The sequence below is a fragment of the Lissotriton helveticus genome, chromosome 6 (assembly GCF_964261635.1).
Source record: "Lissotriton helveticus chromosome 6, aLisHel1.1, whole genome shotgun sequence".
Taxonomy (NCBI): Eukaryota; Metazoa; Chordata; class Amphibia; order Caudata; family Salamandridae; genus Lissotriton; species Lissotriton helveticus.
Genome location: NC_136067.1, coordinates 219,011,842 through 219,034,612, shown reverse-complemented (window position 1 = coordinate 219,034,612; position 22,771 = coordinate 219,011,842). Strand labels below are relative to the sequence as shown.

General features: G+C 44.5%; 1 protein-coding gene across 8 annotated transcripts in view; it reads left to right on the top strand.

Annotated features, from left to right (window-relative positions):
* Positions 1-22,771, top strand: part of SUPT3H (SPT3 homolog, SAGA and STAGA complex component) — a 2,933,604-nt gene that overhangs the window by 2,397,683 nt on the left and 513,150 nt on the right. For all 8 annotated transcript variants that reach the window (XM_078647631.1, XM_078647630.1, XM_078647629.1 and 5 more), the window contains one exon: positions 19,302-19,414. In XM_078647631.1, coding sequence (XP_078503757.1) covers positions 19,302-19,414 — 113 coding nt within the window. The remainder of the gene's footprint in view (positions 1-19,301; positions 19,415-22,771) is intronic.

Here is a 22,771-nt window from a genome sequence, read left to right as displayed (position 1 = left end):
CACTTTTTTCAGAGATCAGCTGTCAACTCCTTCAGCTATTGGAAAGTAACAATCACTCGATGAGCCAATCAGATATCTGTAGTTCCTATCATTCATCCTAAAATGCATTGTCTCACTTGCTTAAATCATCCATTGTTCCTGGAGGAGATAGGTCTTCAACTTCCTCCCGTCCTCCAAATATGGGCCTTGCCTTGAACTCTGCTCTATAGTGCCCCAGCTGCAGTCACAGAGCTCCTTGCTTCCACGCATAACTATAAGGCATATTCAGAAGGGCTTCTTCAAGGGGGCTGGTGGGAAGGTCAGCGCCCAGCCTGATGAGATGGCCACCTTCACTATTCTTCAGCCGTGACCTCTATTCTCTGTAATGGTCAAGTGAAAAAGATTTTCAATCACTTAGAATCAAATTCTTAAACCCGGTCTGTGTCCTTTCTGTGAAATGTTACTTTTATGTCATTATAACATTTCGTATTGTGAACTGGAATTGAATATTTAGATTAGAATGACCTTCAAGCAAGTATCTTACCTTTTTTTTTTCTTTTACAATATGTGCCTCTCCTGGTGTTCCTTTCAAGGAACCTTTCACCTACTCTTCTCGTTTTATTCCTCAGAATTTCCTTGCAGAATTTTTGGCAGATTATGCAGCCAGCCCTGTAATCTGCTTTTTGAGCTGCTATGTGGCTTTTGGTGTAATTGGTTATCAGTACAAACTTGGAGAGAAAAAGCCAGAGGCATTCCACCCGTGCTCAAGTTGTCCATTCCTGAGCTTTCATTAAACAATTTAGCACCTACTGAAAGTTATAAGCTTGAGCATTACGATTAAATCGATAGGTCTAACACACCAGAAAGCAATGATTTGTCCCAGTGACATAGATTAATATTATCACATTATAGGAAATGTACGGTGTTAGAATTCAAGTCGGTTATGGAAAGCCAATGCCTAAAACATTAATTACCCTTAGCATTGTTAGTGATGTTTCACTGGAAAGAAGAGTCTGAGTGGATTCAGCTCATTGTTAAGCACAGTCCTCTATCTGCGGTGATGAAATGAGTACTCATGGGGGTTGTCAAGAATTGTCCTTGGCCAGTCAATAACTGCCGAGAGGCTGCATGTCATGGGGCACATATCCACGCAGACCAAGCATTTTATTCAACATTTTATGGGACTTGTAGTTTTCATTTTGTGGGTTTAAAAGTAGGGGTGGGCGAAGAATTCACCTCTGCCGGCAGAGTTTGCTTAGTTTTTGCCCACACCGTGTGGAGTTCCGCAAAACTACACGAAGTTTCGCCGAGCATAGTTTTTTCTCTCAAGCGGCTCCCCAACATTAAGTTGGTGAGCATTCGTAAAAAATAATCATGCGCTAGACCTCATCCTGGCAAGCAGTTTCAACGCGTGCGGTGGCAGCAGGTCACTACCCCTTGCCTTGAGAAATCTGCCGCTCACGTTGAGTAAGCTGCTCCTTGAGTAGAATGTCTACTTGAGTGGCAGAAAGCAGCTGCGCCCTCTGGCGTGGTGTCTAGTGCCGTTCGCACTGATTTTACAGTGGGGGACAAAACCCTGGTGCTAAAAATAAGTGCGAGCACCGCAACTTAACATACTCTGCCACTGCCGGAACGCCGCGGAGCGCGGCAGAGTTTTTCCAGCACAACACAGAGTTCCACGGAGTAGAACTCTGCGAACTCCACCCGGGCCTATTTAAAATGGCTAATATGCCTAAACTTGCTATTTTTAACCTTGATAGAGTAAGTTTGGTATGCCTGAAAGACTTGTTAGTAGACGTACAACTATACACACCTGGAAGGCACCGCTTTGAGATTTTTTACCCTAGTACCACAGTGCCAAACTTCAAAATACACAAACAATAAATGTAAGTGTACAATTTAGCCTGAAGCTTTTGTTCTTAAATTGTTTTGCTGCAGGTGAAATGGAGTTACGGAAGTGAGGAGCATTTCTCACCAAATGATACAAGATGACATGTATGAGATGTAGGCTGATTGCCCTCATAGAGTCCTTCCCTTCCAGAGGCGAGTATGGTTATCTAATAATTAATTAAGGCACTGGAGGGCAGTGTAGAATAATTGCCTTCAAACTTAGATGTCTTTGGCGCAACTTCTGTGTACAGGAAACACTATTTCCAATCACTGTATGGGGCATATTGACTTTCTTTGAGGATTTGGAAGACTTTTTACTCTCCTTCATCCTGAGGTTTTATAAAAACTCTTCTGAATCATATGAGTATGTAGTGCAGTCAAGGAAATGTAATCCTACACCTAATGTAGTATCTACATAACATAAAAACTCACCATTGCGAACAAGGGAAGGGGTTGAAACGGTTACTGTCTGAGCCTCATGACCTGACTTTTACTGTTGCGGACCAACCATGGACAGCACTACTTCCTAATGATATAAAAATAACCTGTCTCCTCTCTTGTGATGATTAAGTGCTCTGTCACTTACTAAAAAGACTTAAACCAAAGCTATCACAGAAAGTTACTACCAAGGTCCTTAGAAATAAAAAAATATATATATTGATATTTTACAACGAGAAACAAACAGTATTTCATCAGCTGTCATTTCGATGGCTCGTTCTTACGGACAGTGATAAGGGGGGCTATACCCGCATGTTGATGCCAGAGGCCGAGCATACCAAACAGCATAGCATTCAAGGTCCTGCAATACACAGGCCATAAAAAGGCCAAACAGGCCTAACCACGCGTAAGAACTCATGCAGGCCTTGATGTCATGCTTGTGCCCAAGATATAAAGCGAGAAATAGGTACTTCACCTGTATACCACAGGTTTGGTACAAAGAAGGAGGCCAAGCAAACTACAGACTGGCGAGCACCCGCAAAAGAAATCCATAATTAGGACCTGCCAGCCACCCCAGCCTCAAATCTCAAGACTCAAAAGGCAGTAGAGCCAGGGAACAAGATGTGGATCAGTTGCATACAACACTTGGCCAACCCACTATTGTGGATCGGCAGGAAAAAGGAAAGATTGTGAGTCACTTGGCAGAGGCCGAGACCTAAGGCACGACGGTAAACATTACAGCAGTCACTGCAATCCCATAAATGCCTGGACCCAATCACATACTAAGAGGTCAGACAATGGAACTGAACAGTGCAAGCCCCACAGGCCAACCCTACAACTGAACCCTCTAAGGAACCTGCTATCAACTTTCAGAAACAAAAGTCTAGAAAAGTAGCTGCTTGCCCGCACCGAGAGGGTGACGCACAGCAGAGGCCACTGGCACGGGCCGAATGTTCCACTCCCACAGACATCAGCTGGGATCCACACAACCACCATGGAGCAGGCAGTGTGGAGGCAGGGCACACCAGTGATCTGCAGGGCAAATCAGGAAAGGAATGTGGACAGGAGCCAAAGAGCATACTGCTTCACTGAGGACAGGAACAAAATTGCCACGGATCCAGCAGTGGTGACAGCTGATAAAGCCAAGCCTCATTTGCATGAGGGTGGTTCTTGTATGGAGTGGCGTAATGGTCAAAAAGTAACAGTCTGGTATGGAGCCAAGAGTAATTACTAGTGGCTGCAATTATTTCAAGCATTCAGCTAATCGTGTTTTTGTTTTCCTCTATACGACATCCTTAGTGTGACTGGTATGCCCATGGGTTTCTTGTTTCTATTTCTGTGGGGACCTAGCCTAACAGTTCGGGTTAGACTGTTCCTATTAGAGAATGACCAAGACTGATTTGTATGAGAATGGTGCTTGTTTGGATTGGCACAAAGGTCAATAAAAGGTGCAATAGAATGTGGCCCAGAATATTTACCATTGACTGAGACTCTTTCAAGCATTTCACCTATCATCTGCTTGTTTTCCTTAGTGACTATGGCTCGCCAGCCAATTTCCATATGCCTTTACAAGGAGCACAGACATTGCACAAGCAGGACCAGATGGGGACAGAAGCATTGGCTTATAGTGGTTCCCGTATGGACCCCGTATGACACTCGCCCTTCTTTAGGAGCCAGGCCCCATTTCCTACTACAGCAGCATGACATCACTGGAGGAAAGCCCATGGAATATTAGCATGCTAGCATGCGACATTAAAGAAAAGTGCAAAACAAAAACATGATGCGCTGGAAACCACAAGAGTGCAAAGTGCAACACGAAATCGTAAAGTATGAACAACAGCGACACTCATGAACGTCAGGTAGTTTACTTTGAATGGAGCCAATGAATAAGCAGGTCATCCTGAAGAGGTGTGGTGGTTTTATGGCTAGAAAGGGTGAGGAGTCAAGATCAGTAACATATAGAAAGGACTATGCCCAGGTTTTAGAAGAGCATAAATCTACATAGTGAAGGTTTGGGACATTACCTGTATTTGGAGTGATGAGTCCCCTTTACGTGATGAATGAGGTGGTGATTAGTTCTGCGGACAATTTGTTGGTGGTGTTGCACTTCTCAATGTATGGATGAAGTATTGGGAATGGCACATTTGAAATTATTGATAGTTTATTGGACTTTGAGTCACAAGGAGAATCTGAGCTGAAGGGGTGATTTGCTGAGGGGCTGTTGCTGAGTGACATTGACCCTGATGCCTGCTTGAGTGATAATCAGTGTCTATTAAAAATCTCTGTTTACCATTATCCGGGCTAGCTCCTCCTGTCACTGAGGCAATGGATGTTTGCCATTGTTTTAGAGAAGATCAAGAGCTGTACAGCCCATCAATTATCACAATTTAAAATCTATTTCAGTCAATGATGAGAGCTTTAAATGAGTTAAAGGGTTTACTATTTCAATATTTTAGTAAGTCATGTTTATTCAAAGTTATAATTTAATTTGTATTAATCTCAACAGTCAAATATGAACAGACATCATTAATCAATATTAATCAAATAATCATAATAAATGCATTAAGGATGTTCCGTTAAAGAAAGAAATCCTTATTCTAGGAATGGGGAGAAATAGATGTCAGTCAGAACCCATAAAGAGTTCTAGTTCGAGAGAGTGAGAGTGAGAGTTCAAGCATAAATCTTCGGCATATAAAAGTCAGTTCATTAAATTAAAAATCAATCAAAGTCGAACTCCTCAAAAGGAGAGGTGCCAGAAATTCAATAGTCTCAGATCAAGGTGGAATGGGGTTAAAGTCTCTATGGCAAGAACTGTAGTGGTCTAGAAAAGTGGAACAGACTACTCTAGGAACACGCATTATTATAAACAGACGAAAATTATGTTACAGTCTTTGTTTCCTCTTCTCTTTTTTGTCGGGCAATCAGCTTCCGATGCTCTCTTGGCAATGTTCCCATGAGGCACAGGGTCAGACTGATTTGCATATAGCCATGTCTGAACTGGGGTGGCAGAGTGGGCTAAAGAACGGTGATGGATCAAACCCAGATCTTTTGACTGGGTGTGAGTGTTTGATTGGTTCTGATGCTCCGTCCATCACCACCCTCTTTTGTACCGCTTTTGGCCGCCATACGTGTGGCAGGGTATGCTCAGACGTGAGTCCCTTGCTCACCTTGCCACTGGATCCAAGCAAGCCGGGCTGAAGACGGCTGGAATGCCAGAAACCGGTCCTAGGAAGCTTGTTTCCGGTCCAGGGAAGGCATGGCTTGGCAGTTCGGGCTGGACTGTTCCCATGAGGCACAGGGTCAGACTGATTTGCATATAGCCATGTCTGAACTGGGGTGGCAGAGTGGGCTAAAGAACGGTGATGGATCAAACCCAGATCTTTTGACTGGGTGTGAGTGTTTGATTGGTTCTGATGCTCCGTCCATCACCACCCTCTTTTGTACCGCTCTTGGCAATGCATTCACTCCACATCGTCTCACAGCTTCGTCTCACAGCAATTCAGTAGTCCACAAACAGCAATTTCTAAGTTTCCAACTAAATTGTATCATTTCTAAGTTTCATATGAGACTTTCTCTCATTCAAGTTTACTTTCCCAGCCATAAACTACATCTCTAACCCTCTAATACATCAAGTTTATTCATTTATAACAATGGTCTATGTAGAAGCTGAAACATCTGTATAACGAGAAGAAAACAAAATTCTCAGCAACTATTCATTTTTTTAAATAAATGCTGCATCTCTATGTGTGAATGTATTCATTACCTCACTAAACGAGAATCTCTAATCATGTGTTCACAGTGATCTTTCTGTCAGTAGAAACATTTTGCAGAGTTAGATGAAAACATTTATGCAACTATTATTTATTATGAAAAGCATGTCCATGGAAAGGTCAAGAAATAAACATGTTATGATTTTTAAGCATTTTCTAGTCCTGGCAGCTTGTCAGGCAATGTTGCTTCAGCCATTTGAGGCATAGTACAAGTAAATATGGTTGCCTAGTGCAGTTTGTGCATTACATTCGTGTTATAAATCACATTAGCTTTGCACATTAATATTTTTCCTAATTATCTTAAAACGCTACATTGTGAGCATGGCCACAACATTTGAGATAGAGGCACTGACATACAGAGAAGCTACAGGGTAAGCTGTTAGTGTGATATGTTCCATGTGTCTTAGATCTTCTACACTGGGCTGCAACCCTCTGGATCAGTTGGAGTGTGTAGGGCAGATGCATGGAGGTCTAGAATGATAATTTTTCCTTCATCCATACAGCAGGGGCTGCTCCTCCGCTATGGCGAATGAGCGTAGCTCCACTGCTGCTACCCATGAGAGGCAATAGTGAAAACGAAAATGATAAATTAATTTTATTATTATTTTCTTTTTTCACCATTGCCTCTGCTGGGTAGCAGAGTTGCTGGACTATCATCCTGAGCTTCAGGAGGAGGAGTTGTGGACACTAGTAAGTGCGCAGCAAACGGCCGGCCAACCGTCATGTACAGTTAGCATTTCCCCACCCGGCTCTGTTGTACAGCCGGGTGGAGAAAAGCCACAGGTTCCCAGTCCCTGTCTGAGCGCTGAACCACGGAGCTCAGACCAATTCCCAGCATGAGAGAAGTGCTTGGATTGGCATCTGGGATCCTGCGCAGTGTCCACCAGTCCGAGGATTACCACCGCCATCTTGGGGAAGGCAGGAAGGGTAGCGGTCCAGCTTCTGGACGATTCCCACCCTCCTGTCATGCATAAAAACAACTACTCCTCTCGTGGGCGCAGCGGGCGCGCCTAAGGCAAGCCCGTCTGCGCCCGTCCGCGCCAGGCACGGGCCGAGGGCCAGTCCCCCTGCCCAGGTAATTATTGAGAACCGCGTAAGCTGGACTAGAGACCAGCTTATACAAATAGGATCGTGCTCCTGTGATATAGCAGTCCGCTGCCTCCCTGAACACTTAGATGGCCATTCCTTCCAATGCTCTCAGTGTAACTTTACTCTCCCTCCGTGGTGCGAACGCACCCTTCCACTACCCTCAGCCCCAACTGCTCGCACCTTAAAAGCAGCGCTGATTAACTGTAGATCTCTCCCTCGTCACGCTAATGAAATATGGTCGATTCTGAACACTTACAACTGGGATATTCTATTTCTTACTGAGACTTGGACTAAGGATACTTCAAATCCGGATATTTATCTAGCCACCCCCCCGGACTATCGCTTCTTGGGCATTCACCGAGAAGGCAAAACTGGGGGTGGACTGGCTATCATGTTTAAATCTTACCTCAATATCACTATTAAAAAATTAACGAACATTGGGTTGATTGAAGCCTTGTATTTTTCGATTGCCGACTCTGCTTCAGCCTACCTAACCGGCATTTTAGTCTATAACCCTCCCAAAGCCTCCCCCTCCTCTCTAACGCAGCTGGTTCACATTATAACTGACCTGTCTCTCAAGCACCCGCACTTTATTGCTTTAGGTGATTTCAATTTGCATGCTGATGACCCTACCTGTGCCTTAGCCACTCGATTCCTTGACTCCCTTCAGAACCTGAACCTGACACAATTAATTCAAGGTTCGACGCACGAGGCAGGCCACACATTAGATCTAATTTTCTCTAACCTCCCAGGTATCATCACCCACCCCTCCATTCCCCTCACCTGGACTGACCATTACCTCCTCTCAGTCGACATCTCACTCCCTCAGACACCCATGCCGGTGGGACGGGGTACAGACTACAGGAGGAAATGGCACAAAATTACTTGCAAAGCCCTAGAGTCGGTATTTAGTTGCCCTCTAGAGCTTCACATAGACAACATTGATGCTGGTGTTTCTAAGTTCAATGCTGCACTATTATCTGCAATAGACGGCATTGCGCCATCTCTACCGGTGTCTTCTGCAAGAGCTCGTCCCTCCGCTCCTTGGTTTTCAGCTGCCTTACGTGAAGAAAAAAGCCGCTGCAAAAAATTAGAACGCAGCTGGAGATTAACTTATGATATAGAGGCGAAATTCATATACAAAACGGCCTTAAAGCAATTTAATAAGCTTAAAAAATCTGCCATGAAAGAGTTCTTTTCCTCGCAAATTAAAGACGCAGACAACTCGGCAAAAACGTTGTTTAAAATTGTCAAAGACTTTGTCAAACCTCCTGCAATGACACCCAACAATGTTGCCAACCAGTCTCTTTGCAACGGCCTATCAGATTTCTTTCAGGAAAAAATTGAGAAAATCGCAGCAACCTTCCCTCCAGCTGTGGTGTCTGATCACTCCCTTTCCCCGACTTCAATCAGCCACGATACTGCTCCTGCCCTAGTAGCATTCAAGGCCCTCACCCCGGATCTTGCACTTAAACTTCTTACACAGTGCAAATCGGGCTCTCCTTTGGATCCGGTTCCTCCTAAGATCATGAGTGACTTGGCTACTCTATTATTAGAGCCGCTTACTTCATTATGGAATGCCTCCTTACAATTAGGCCAATTCCCCTCGGCTTGGAAAGAAGCCTTGCTGGTGCCTATCCTGAAGAAAACAGATGCGGACCCCACACAATTCTGTAATTATCGGCCTATTTCCCTCCTTCCGAAACCAGCGAAGGTCCTGGAGAAGGCCGTCCAACTTCAACTTGCAGAATATCTCCAGACTAATTCCCTACTCCATGACTCCCAGTCCGGTTTCCGTGCGGGCTTCAGCACGGAAACGGCATTACTAGAGGTATCTGAGACTGTTCGAGAGTGTGTGGATAAGGGCGAGGAGGCCATGTTGGTACTCCTCGACTTGTCCGCCGCTTTCGATACGGTGTCTCATCAAATACTTCTAGATCGACTGGAGCAGATTGGACTGAGCGGCTCGGCACTACGGTGGATCACTTCTTTCCTCCAGGGTCGATCTCAGAGGGTTCTTCTTAGACCTTTTAAATCGGAGTGCAAACCTCTTACCTGTGGAGTCCCGCAGGGCTCGGCCTTGAGTCCTTTATTCTTTAATGTCTACCTTGCACCGTTGGCCAGGGTAGTGGAGGCATGCGGAGTCAGAGTGATTTCCTATGCTGATGATACTCAGCTGATATTCTCCTTTAGAGATCACTCTGACTCCAGCCTCTCTAGTTTCCGCCACTGTTTGGGCGAAATCTGCTCTTGGATGGCCCTGAACCATCTCCGTCTTAACCACTTGGGAGCTAGTAAACAAACCTCCCCAGTGCTGCGCTGTCCATTATCCGGTGCTGAACTGGACGTCCAGCGGTCGCACGCAGCACTGGGGAGGTAGTGCCCGTGACGACCATTGGCCGACGGCAGCACTTAAGGGGTTAACACTGACAAGACGGAAGTCCTGTTTTTTAATCAAAAAATGACAATACCCCCCTCACTTTGGTGGCCTACGGTTCTCAACCCCCCCCCAATTCCGGTGCATTCTGCTCGTAATCTGGGATTCCAGTTTGATGATACGCTCTCCTGCAGCCCACAAATTAATAAAGTTACTGCCGCCTGCTTTGGAAAATTAAAAATGATGAGAAAAATCTTTCCATTTCTGCCAATGGATGCGCGCAGAACAGTTACCCAGGCCTTAATAACCTCTCATTTGGATTACGCCAACAGTCTGTATGTGGGGGCCCCATTGTACCAAATTGAACGCCTTCAAGTAGTCCAAAATGCGGCAGCAAGACTGATTGGCAATATCCCTTTCCGACACCCGATCTCAATGTTTCGCAAACAGCTCCATTGGCTTCCTATAGCCTGCCGCATTAAGTTTAAAATTCTCACTCTTGCGTTCCGTGCTCTGAACGAATCCGGACCTGAATACTTGAGAAAGAGATTGACATTATCGCACTCAGTAAGAGACCTACGTTCTAACAGTCTTCGTCTTATGGTGGTGCCACGCTTCCGCCGCGCCCGAATGGGGGGCAGAGCCTTTGCTGTCCTTGCTGCAAAACATTGGAACAGCCTTCCCTTAGACCTCAGATTTGCCCCTTCTGAAGCACTGTTCCGTAGACGCTTGAAAACTTGGCTATTCTCTTCTATTTAGACAGGCCCTTCTTTCTTTTCTGCTGACGGTTTTAGCGCCGGGACACCCCCGACGGGGGTAGCTGTGCGCTCTACAAGAATCATAAATAATAATAATAATAATAATAAGGAGAGGTTCAAGATGGAGTAGCGCAGCATCAGGTAAATCAGCTTTTTTATATATATTTTTAATGTATAATTCCCCCCCTGATGCCATTCTTAGTACAGTCTGGAGCTGCCGCCCCTGCGTCCACAAGTTGAAGAGGCCACTTAGCACCTTTAAAGGGAGTCCAGAATACTGAGTACTTTTTCTTAGGAAGTGGATACTCCAAAGTCTCCATGAGCTTGCTGGTTAACTTTGTCACACAGGGAAAGCTTAGCTCCTGGAAGGTAGGTTTTATGGCTGAACCTGATACAGTGTCACACAATAAATAAGATTTTTTGGGGAGAGTTGTTACTTGAAAAGAAAATTCTTATCAAACTAGACCTTGACCTCGAGGTCATGGCAACTGTAAAATTATAGTACAGTAATTGTGGCAGTCTCATGTCTCCACCCCGAAACTTTCAAGAAATGTTCAATTCTATGGGCCTGAGTCACAAAGGTAACCTTACACATTGGTGTAAGTTTATGATTTTTTCCAATTCACAAAGATATTTTTTGAGCAGTATCCACTCGACTGTGAAGTCTCTGCACTCGTGGCTTAGACTCCGCACATAACAAGAAAGGACAGTCCTATCTTTTTATGTGCGGGGTCTCTGCCATGAGTGCGAAGACTCCTCAGTCGTAAAGTCATTACACTTTGTAAATAGGAAACAATCGTAAACTTACACAAAAGTATGTTTACCTTTGTGGACTGGGCCCTATAATTTTTATCAGGAGCCTGGTTTCTGAGGTAGCAGGTCGCTTGAGGGGTATAGTACCTTGGCATGGATCTAAGGAATGTATTTCATAGATAGAAAACAATTGAAACCATCGGCCACTTGCATCATTGTAGGATTTTGCACTTCCTAAATTGAAAAAATGAAGGAATCGCAATTTAGGAATTGCAAAATCCTATGCATCAAGAAATCCTAAAAGTTTTTAGGATTTCTTAATTTTCGGAAATTGCGATTCCTTAATTGCGATTCGCAATTAAGGAATGGTATTACATTGATTCCAATGGGCCTAGAGGCCCATAGGAATCAATGCCGTTTTGCATTTCTTTTTTTTTGAACTCGCAATTTGTTGATGCATTGCAAGGGTGCAGAGGGGGGGTCCTTTGACCCCCCCTGCACCCCTGAAATGTATTTTAAAGTGCATGTTTCACACACACATGTCCTAAGGACATGTGTGTCTGTAACATGAAAGTTTAAAAAATGCATTTTTTTGCTTTTTTAAAGATTTTCGCAAATTAACACGAGGGTCAACCTCGTGTTAATTTGCACTTCCTATTTCAAAATTTGCATTTTTTTTAAAAATTGATGCATTGCATTTAAGGAATCGCACAAATGTGATTCCTTAAATGCATTCGCATTTTTAGGAAATGCAAAAAAAAGCGAATTTTGAAACATTGTTTCATGCATCCCAAAAACGTATTTAGGAAGCGCAAACGGCCGAATTTACCGATTCGAACCGTTTGCACTTCCTAAATAGGTTGATGCATGTGCCCGCTTGACCCTATCCATGTTCGGCACCATGGACAGCTACAGAGCTGTCCAGAGTACTGAAAGCCCTTGATGTTGCAGCCTGTGAAAATGCCCCGAGCTACAGTGTAGAATATATGGGTAGCCAGAAGGAATTACTTTAGGAGTCGCTAAAGCGCATCTACAAAGGGTAAAATGACCCAAAGTCTAAATTAAGTTAAATCAAAGCTAATTAAAGTTGGATGAAAGTATTGTTATGCCAGTTCCGGGGTACTGAGTTCTTTGTGGTTCTGATTTGGTTAGCATTGGCTGTTTAAATCCATTTCGGATTATAGAACAATTACGGTAAAAATATTTCATGTTATTTGAGATACCGGCATATAGACTAGCTTGCCAGTTGCTGTAGGTGGCCCCCAAATATTAAACATACAATTATGCATAATTTGCCTTTTCCTACCTCCTGATTTACTCAACCCCTTCCACATAATTTACTTAACCCTGCGACATATTTTGGCCCTCTCCTGCCGCATAATTCCAGTGGTCCTGGTTACAGGTATGGTAAGAGGCCTCCAAACTCTGACGCCACACAGATGCCTCATCCCAGCCTTGAGTCAGATGGCAGTATCCACCCCGGGATGTGACTGTACCAGTATTTCATTCATCAGGTGTCTCCCCAAACATACCGGGAGGCTGCATACATTGTTGGACTATCATGGCATGAATGGATGGTGCATCTGTTTGCACAGTAAGACACCGGGGTGTCTCAACGCTGTGACTCACACCTTTGTTGTTACGGAGCGGAGAGGCTTGCCAGGAAGCCCTCGTTAATCCTGCTGGGTCTGGCTGCGGGTTGCTCGCTTCTCACTTGCGGCCAGACTGCTTCAGTGGGATTCAGGCGGCATTATCTGTCTGCCTGGGGCTCCTTGGAGCTTCCAGTGCCTGTTTTGCTTGGTTGCAGTAAACGAACTCACGACCAGAGCCGTGTGTAGGGACTGAGGAAGAACACAGCATTGGATGGTGTGGGTTAGGCTCAGATCTAGCTTGTGTTGTGTTTTTTTCTTCGCACCTCATGTGTGATGGAAGTTGCCAAACACACTTCCAGACCCTACTAAGGGAGTCCACGGTGGAACCCTGACCCCACAACCAACTGCACGTGCTGATGAGCTGGCAATATTAGAAAATGTAACACGGGAGCAAGAGCGCCAACAGTAAAAGATCACCTACAAAGGCAGAAGGTGTGAATTCAGTGCGCAGAGTAGCATTGCGAATGACAGGTTAGTGGGAGAGATAAACTAGTGGCGGCGTTAGAAAGACCATTTATCCTGATTTGTCTCCTGCTTCCACCATCTTTTCTTCACACCACAACACCACCAGGTAACTGTATTGGAATGCGCATGCGCAACGAAACAGGAAGGCTTTCCTGAGGTGCTCCTTTCGAGAAGGAAACAACATGGCGGTGATGTTTCTCGTTCCCACTAAAACAACGTTACACGCTTGATTGATCAGCGAGGGGCTTCTGCAGGCCACGGTCTGGACTTTGGTAGCCCCTGGGACTCTGCCCGATATATCAACCGCTTAACAGCCCCTGTGCTGTACAACGTATCTTTTATGCTGTGGCTTTCTTCGTGGCTTTTCTCCTTACTAGCATACTGACAGAAGTTGTTGTCTTAACTATTTCTTTTCCCACAGAAGCAAGATGAATAATTCACTGTTGGAATTATTGATTTGTCCATCCAGACTATTGCTTGGATATGGCTACTGTGGATCTGACTTTGTTTCCCTGTGCTCCCACTGATGTCATGGATGAATAACGTTCTTGATGGAGGCCTAGATGATGTACTCTAGATTGCACAAGTAATAAATGGTATTGACACCATGTGGTGACTTTTCACCTAAAATAAACTTCTGTTCGAACCGTGCCTTTAGCTTCAATTCTTCTTATTTACTTATTTCTTCATTTCTTAACGGGGACGCCCCCATGCGTCAAGCTATTTTTTGTTCCTCATATTTCCATCCTATTTGTTTTTTTGTTGTTGTTTAGTAACTTTCTTGTCAGTTACTTTGACTCTGCTCTCTATTGGTATACTTTCTTCAATCCCTTCCTGTTCCCTGTGGCCCCTCCCTGCCCTTCTCAGTCTCTTTCAGACCCCGCCGGCTCGATAACTTTTTCTTCTGCTGAATCGCACGCAATCCCTCCTGCTGTATCAGGGCTGTTTCCTTCTTTATTTTCCGACCACATAGTTCGAGAGGGGGCTCTTTAGCTGTGTTGATATTTACTGTTCTGCTTTCTATTTGTACTGGATGAATGATTGTGGTAGGCAGCATGTAACTCCTTTTAAAGTACATTTTCATCAAATTCATAATTTATGGTGTTAACTTTGTATCGGAAATAGGATGTCTGTATTATTTCATGGACATAATATATTTCCTGTGTTCGAGTCTAGTGATCTCTCGCATCTGCTTCATAAACTACCCGTCTACAGGGAAAATATCAACGAACTATTTACGTCAGTGGAACTGTCTACCGCAAACAGTTTTGTGTTGGCATCTACCCCTGCTGTTGCATTGAGTAGCAAAATCTGTTGTATCATTTTACAGTTGTGAGGCTCACAGTTAGTCTCCCACTTAATTGGGAATTCACTGTCGGGTGGATGTACGATGATTTGAGAGTGGGTGTCGGAGGGGAGCGGTCAGAGATCTGTTGATTAGTTCCAGTGGGGCATATCAGGCCATTTTTCAATTAAAAATCCTGTAGGTGGGATCATTGGTGCCAGTACCTCAGAAACGACAAGTGAATTGCAGTCATTTGGTGGCCCATTATGAGCTGCTCTGTACTACTTGCAAGTGAAACCCTATGCAGCATTCTAGTCTAGAATGGGCTTTTTTTGGGGGGTGTTTATATAGCACAAACTCGACCCGGAGGTTTCCGAGCGCTTTACATGAGCACCACTTGCGTTACAGACAGACACATTCATTTTTGTTAGGCACGGGGAGATTAAAGTGATTTGCCCACATTCACAGGATGTTGAGCATCCCTGCCGAGACTCGAACACCGTTCCCCAACTTTGAGGTCGACTGCTCTAGCCCTTAGGTCACATCCTCTCCCCTAATGTCCTGCTCCTTCTGTGGCTCAAATCCTACCTAAACAGCCTCCCCCTGCACTCACAGATAAACACCTCCAGATTATAACTAGAGGAAATTATACAAAAAAGTGGTGGATGGAAAGCTTGAATTAATCTCAGACACTGGTAATTAAGGTGCAACACTGAAGTATACAAAAAATGATGGTTGGAATACTTGAATTCATCTTGGCCAGTGGTAATTAATTTAACCACATCCCAGTCCATTGTTATTTTGCATACCACACACACTGTCATTTCCAAACAGCAGCTGCCTCGTCCTAATTCAAACAATCCATCTTGTCAGCAGCACTTCAACCACTTCATACCAGTCATTCAGCCTCTACTCATCATCATTGTAATGTTAAGGATAGAAAACTGGCTGCTGCAACCCAATGTCTGGTACCAAAATAGCCTCACACATTTTACAGTGCTAGAACACAACACACACAAGAAGGCTGGTCTTATACAGTACGTTAGACCTGACATGGTGTGGTATTCTCCCACATCTTTGCCTTCACCCCTCTTTGTTTTCTGAATGTGTTATTATGGGCTGTAGGACTCTCTGCACTTTACCACTGCTAACCAGTGCTTAAGTATGTGTGCTACCTAAAACATTGTAAAATTGGTCTAGTCCTGATTGGCACATGCAATTTACTTTTAAGTCCTTTGTATATGGTACTACATGATGCCCAGGGCATGTGAATTAAATGCTGCTAGTGGGCCTACAGCCTTCATTGTGTCACCCACTAAAGTAGCACTGTAAAACTTGTGTCAGGCCTGCCATAGCAGCCTGTATTGCAGTCTTAAACTTCCATTTTAACCAGACATTGTAAAATGCTAGGCCTAAACCTTAATTTTAAATACAAATGTCACCCCTTAGGTAGACCCTAAATGTGCATAGGGAAGAGTGTGTTGTTTTTAAAAAGTGGGACATATGGGTTTAAGTTTTACATTTCCTAGTTGTAAAAACTCCTACATTCATTTTTCACTACTGTAAGGTCTATTGCTCCCATTGGATAACATTTGGTTATCTTATTACATTTAATAAATGCTAACTTTTGATTGGAAGCAGGTAGAAATATCATGTATGGACTCAAATTAATTCTAATTTAAAATGCTCTTTAATGGTAAATCGAAATTTAAGTCACAATTCTGAATATGACACTTTTAGACAGTTAGCATTTTCTTGCCCTAATCATTTGGTGCCTGTAACAAGTGTCCTGGGTCACATGACCGTGAATGGCTCTGCTGTTAACTCTTAGTTAAGCAGAAGAAGGGTGCTGTTCCTCCAGAAAAGGCAATAAAAGAGGGAGAGATGAGAGGCTGTCAGTTGGGACCAGGAAGGGAGGTGATCGACTGGCTCTGGGGATCCGAGTGATCAGAAGTTATTGCCATCACAAACCCAGATGGGTATCATGCTTCATCATTGGGCTCCTCCTCATTGGGCTGGCGCTGCAATGCGCAACGGTTCCCTTAAGAGGGTTCTTTATCGGAGATCTTCTGATTTTTAAACCGTCATGATGAGTGCAAGAGAGGATGTAGCGAGTGTAGGTTGGTGTGCTAGGCGATTTAAAATAGTCTTAGTTGTAGAGAGAACGGTTTAAATAAGTTGTTCCTCTCGACAGGAGTAAAAACAAGGGCGCTTTACACATTGTCTCTGAGTTAAGCCTGGCTGCTTTTGTGCCAAGTTTCCAGAGGGTAAAGCCCAGGTTAACTTAATGACTTTAGTGTTTCAACGCGACAATGATTGTGTTTATTATTTTTGTGGGACTTCCACCCCCCTCAACCAATAACCCAATTTCTTACAGAATGCATTATTTATTTCTCCAGTGCCTAATTTCTCTTGACAGTAGATTTCCAAAATCCCCTCCCACAAATTTGCACAGCACATAATTTGCCCTTTGATTTGTGTGATTCACGATTTTATTTGCAGTAAAACACCCTCTGAAAGGTGTTGTGGCTACAAAGTTGTTCCTTTGTGGTGAAATTTAATTTTCTGTCGGCCAAGTCACGCAGTCAGAAATCTTTAACCCCTGTTATACATTTATTATTTGTTTTGGTAGGCATAAAACCTTTTTTATTCTAAATCATGGGTATCTGCTTGGTGTGTGACCTTCTCCCTCCCTTAAAAACAATGATGTTTAGGTTTCGCCTGCTGTGAAATCTCTTGTAATCAATATACATCTTTAAAGGGGCTCACAGCCTGCCCTTACATTTCATTAGTTTGTATTTTTGCCACTTTGTTTTCCTCGGTTTCCGTTTGTTGTAGCATGCTAATTCCTGTTATTCTGCATGTGTTTTTCTTATCTGTGGAGTTTGGCCCAAATACTCCTTTTCATCTGCTTTTTTCGTCCTACTTTTTTCTTTGTTAGCAAGTGTTTGACAATTTCATGTTATCGTCATAGCTCTGTTTTGTTTTTAAGCAGTCTCTCTGCTTTACCCCCGCCCTCTCACTCTTTCTGATCCCTTTCACTAGTGTTTGTTGTCCATTTCCCCCCGCTGTCCATTGCTTCCTAAACGCCACACTCCTCCCTCACCTTGCTTCCTAGCTTTGAAATAACCATGTCTACAGAAAAGGAAACACACAGGTGTCATAAACATATTTGCACAGACAGAATGTTTTTTTTCTTTTCACACTTAATGCATGAAATGAACCACACAATATTAATCAAAACTGTCAGAGATGTGGCTTCGCTTTACACTCCGCCCTCATCTTCTTGACAATTTACCTGAGGGCAATTGCGGTCTTCATTGAGAGAATGTGGCGTAATGAGCAGAGCTGCTGACTTTAGAACTGGGGGACCCAGTTCGAGTCTCTGTGTCATCTCAACATCCTGTGATTCTCAGCAAATCACTTAATTTCCCCATGCCTATGAACAAAAATTAATGAGTCCTTGAGTAATTTAACTGTTGCTCATGTAAAGCACTCCAATGCCTTTGGTTCATTGTTCGCACTAAACTGAAAAAAAAGAATCCTTGTCTGCTTTATTAATCTGATGTCAGTGCTTATTCAAGCAGTAACTGCATGGCACACCTGTGCAAGACACGCATGTGGCATTTATAAAATAACCAAAAAATACGTTTTGCGCTTAACTTGATTTTTAGTGAAGATAACTGGGCTTTGTTTTCCGTGGCACTACCTTTAATTCGATTAGGGGGTATTCTAGAGGAATCCAGAACAAGGAAAATCAGTTAGAGGAGGTGAGAAAATATTACTGAAAACTAGTCTATAGTGTGGTTTGTCAGGCCTCAGATTGAGAAGTTTGACAAGAGAGATAATTTAAAACTGCTGAACACAAAGTCATTCAGTTATTGGTCCTCGGCTGACTAATGGATGCACACCTCTTCAGGGGGCGCTCAAGGATGTACAGTGAATACTTATAATTTTGTTGCCCAAATATTTATCGCCTCCTTCTCTTGTCCCTTCTGAAAATTCGCTATTGTATTGTGATTGATTGTGTTCACTGTCAGACACTGACTGCAGTCTGATCAATATGACTCTGTGCCCCCGCTCTCAATATTCCAATAAATGTGTTAGTTGCATTTATTTGTTCCAGCGACAGCACCAGATTGCAGCAATAGGCTGTTAAACAGTGGTGGCCAACCAGAGGCGGCTTTGGGAATGGGAAGCAATGAGGAAAAAAACATGTCCCAGAACAGTGATGCTCTTAGTGGTCTGTTATGGGCGAACGTTCCTTTTTATTTTTATTTTCCTTTCCATTTTTGTTAATTCTCTTTTTGTTGTCTTTTTGTTTTATTTCTATCAATGTTTTTTAGCCATGTTGCACAGCAGCGCAGACTGCTGTGCAACTTGTCTTAAAGTAAACAAAAAGCACTATTATGAGGTCAGTGCCATAGTGCTTTGTTGTTATTTACTGTAAGTCATATTGCACAGCGTACCGCGCTGCTCTGCAACATCTCAAAAAACACATTGACAACCTCAAATAGGTCTGTCATTCGCGAAACCTGTTAGCTTTGCCAATGCTTGTTCCTTTTGCTAACTATCTTTTTTCATAGGGGTATTGAGTCGCCTTTCTCATAATTAAAATGTACCTGGTGCTTTTGTGTGTATATTTACAAGGTGATAGAAAATAAAAAAAGCAACATATACCTCTGTAAAGTGAAATCTGAATTACTGTTTAAACATTCTCAACATTAGGAACTCATGTCAAAGTATTTGCAGTATTCATTCGTGTTCTTATTGTAAGGTTGGCTGTGGTTCTGTCTTGATTGTTTTTCCTGTGGTGACATTTTTCTCTCACTCTTAATCCGATAGCCAAGAAACCGACCAAGTTTCGGGAATGGCTGGATTGCAGCCTCATGGAAATAAAGCCAAACGCTGTTGCCATGGAAATTTTGGCATATCTCGGATATGAGACAGTGGCACAGGTTAGAGAATCAACTTTTAATAAAAATGGTTTTCAATTCTAAACATGACTGTTTATTTACTACTAAGAAAGAAAAACATTTAACTGCATTAAATCTAAGGGTCTGGAAAATTGCACTGGGAACAAATGAAATTCTAGTGAGAATGGGCAACAAGCACAAATATAAATGTACATTGGCAAAGCTAATTGTTGCTTTTGTATAGTGGAAAGGGCTTCTAATACCTTAGTAAAAAACACAACGCAGGTATCACATGGACACAACGTAAGCGTAACTCTCGGACAAACAAGCACAATACCATCAGCTGTGCAAGCTTCTCTCACACACAGGTGAAGTACAGCACCAGGACCATCGGTACAAGCCTTCCTCAGACAGAGAGAGGTACAAGCCTTCTTCAGACAGAGAGAGAGAGAGAGACACAGATTGGCAACCCGGGTGCAAGCTTCCCTCACACATGGAGAAAGTACAGCCCCTGGATCATCAGTACAAGCCTTCCTCAGACAGAGGGAGACACAGGATTGGCATCACTGGTGTAAGCTTCCCTCACACACAGACAAAGTACAGCACCGGGGTCATCAGTACAATCCTTCCTCAGGCAGGGAGAGACACAGGATTGGCATCACTGGTGTAGAAAAAGGGGTCAGGCAGATCAGGTCGATTACCCCTTTTCAAGGTTTGCCCGGCGTTAGCCGCCTCTCATCCAACTCACGGTTACCAAATAAAGAGGCAGGCGCTGGAGACTGGAAGGCAGGAAACAGGAGTTTATTTCCGACGGAGCATAACACATCAGATCGGACAACGAGGTATCGATTCGAGGTGCTCTCTCAGCCTCTCTGAGGCCTGGCCTCTTATATACTGGTTTATGACATGTGAACATTCTTTATTGCAATAAAGACACTTTGAAGTATGAAAAGACATCCCCGGAATCCCCGCTTCAGGCCCATTCCCACACATATCTACAGTAGAGGTCCCCACTCCACATACAATAGGAGATGGCTATCACACAGCTGGACATTCCGCCGATTCTTAGAATGTGTGCGCCTGATCGGATCTTAAGAGGGGGGGCCATGATCAATCGTAGCTCCTTTGAAGAGGGGCGATTCCATACAGTAAGGGGCAATAAACTGTATCCTCAGGCTAAGTGATGGCCTGGGATCCGTGCAGACAATCGGGCTCAGAGGAAGGGGTCATCAAAGGAGAGGTATTCATGAAAGGAAGGGAGGTGTTGGTCAGGCGCGGGGTGTGATTCCCAGGGGCAGAGTTGCGCAGAAGGAGAGGTCTTATGACCCGTGCATGAGAGAGCGGGGGCAGTCAGAGTGCGCGGGGGGGGTGCTTGCAGCGCCAGGGGAACGTGCTGGCGATCGATCGTGAGCAGGGAGACCATGGTGCCTAAAATGGCTGCCGTGCATATTTGTGCGTGAGTCTGAGGAAATGGACAAGATGGCGCAGATGATGTTCAGTTCACAAACTAGATTTCAACAGTCCTCCCTTTTAACATGTCTCGCCAACTTGTCAATTCGGATCTATCCCCATAAGGCCACGTATTTCTACCTCATAGAGGGGACTCATGTGCTCAGTTCCGAAGTCCAAAGTCTTAGGGCACATGCAGTTAGCAATGAGTGAACACAAAGGTGGCAAGCATTGAATACCTAGGCAACACCCACACAGTACCACGACCGGTATCAATATAAATGTAAACAGCCTCCATCCCCAGTCCTTCAAAGTACCCCAAAACCAGCTCCCAAGCGACCATCCTTCCTGCTCCTGGTGAACCTCTGAGGAAAGCCTGTGGAGGTGCTCGATTGCTTTGTAGACTGAGGGCGAGCTATCTGGCACGTAGGTGCAACAGCTGGATCCGATGATGCGGCATGCTCCTCCACGGTCAGCTAGAACCACATCTAGAACAAGGCGGTTCTGAAGAGCCACCAGGCGGACTGCCTGAAGCTCGGCCGTATTGTTAGTGAGGATGCCAGCCGTGATGTTCATGGTCGTTTCTACTGCCTGGGTCAGGTGTCGGATGGCGCGGCTGTTTGCCATTGGGCCCCACAGAGGAACAAGTCCCTTTACTGCATCCAGGAACTGTGCTCCGGTGGAGTCGGCTTGTTCAATGTCTCTTGCGCGCTTCTGCCGGTGATGGTTTGCGGGGGCCACGTACGTTGGAGGGAGAATGAAGGCGATGTAGCAAGTACCCCCCCAACCTTTTGGAAGCCAAGTGTAAGCTTTGGTGCCACAAACAAAGTACATATTCGGAGAAGCAACAAAGGAGGGGGGATCAATTGAGTCCAATGTTCTGGTGATGTGGCAGGAACTGTGACCCACCAGCTGTGTTCCCAGGCCTTCGAGGCACACGAGGCCTGTGACATTGATAACAGACAGAGCCACAGTCAGAGTGGCAGCAGTTCGTTTCCGTAGGTAGGAGAAGGTTGGACTGGCTGGATTATGGAACACCTGCATTTCAACTCGTTCCTTGGCAGGGATGTCCATATGGAAGGAGGAACCAGAGGTCAAAGGACAAAAGGGAGCAGATGTCCTTCCGGTTTTGTTCAGCCAGAACCCATGGTAGAAGTGTGACACTGTTTGACCAGAAGTGACGTTGTCCTTGTCTCTCTCTTGCAAGAGGATCAACCAGGCAAGGCAGTAGCCGTGAACTGAGAAAGGGGAAGGGATGAAAGGGATGGAGTGTCCGGTGGCATGCGGGAGCAACCCGCAGATCCAGCAGTTTGCGGCGTTGGCGGCAAGGTTGTGTTGGTGCAACAGTTGCACGAAGGAATTGTTCCAGAACTCCTTACGCCTTTCTCGGAGCTGAGGCGAAAGGGAGATCAGGTGATGCTCTTTCATAGTGGTTGGCTGTGCAGTGGTCAGCAATATCTGATGAGCGGGTGCGCTCTCCTCCATGATCCAGAAGGAAGTCATGAGGAGGAGGCAAAAGAGGAGGACAATGAAAAGGGCAATTGTCTTCGATTTGTGCATACTGTCAGTCTTTGGGTTCCGGTAGTGGGTATTTCAGGTTGCTTCCATCATCTTCTTATCTGGCGCTTCCATCATCTTCGAGGTGCTCGGTAGTGGGCAGAACCGCAGACTTCGTTTAGCTTCTCTCCGGGTAACCCTTGGTTGTGTTTAGGCTACCGTTCTGAGATTCAACTTAGTCCATGGTCTACTTAGCCGAAGCTCCCTCCTTTCGACGCAGGAAATACCCTTCCCTGGATGGCACAGTGGGATCAGAGAATTTTGCAAGTTCGAGTGCCTCGGTATCAGGATAACAGTTCAGTGATGGCCGGTCTTTGTTCAGGAGCTCTTCTTGGGTGCTGACGTTTTCTATCGTGGCCAGGGTCGAGGAGACCTTCTTACAGTGGTGTGCAT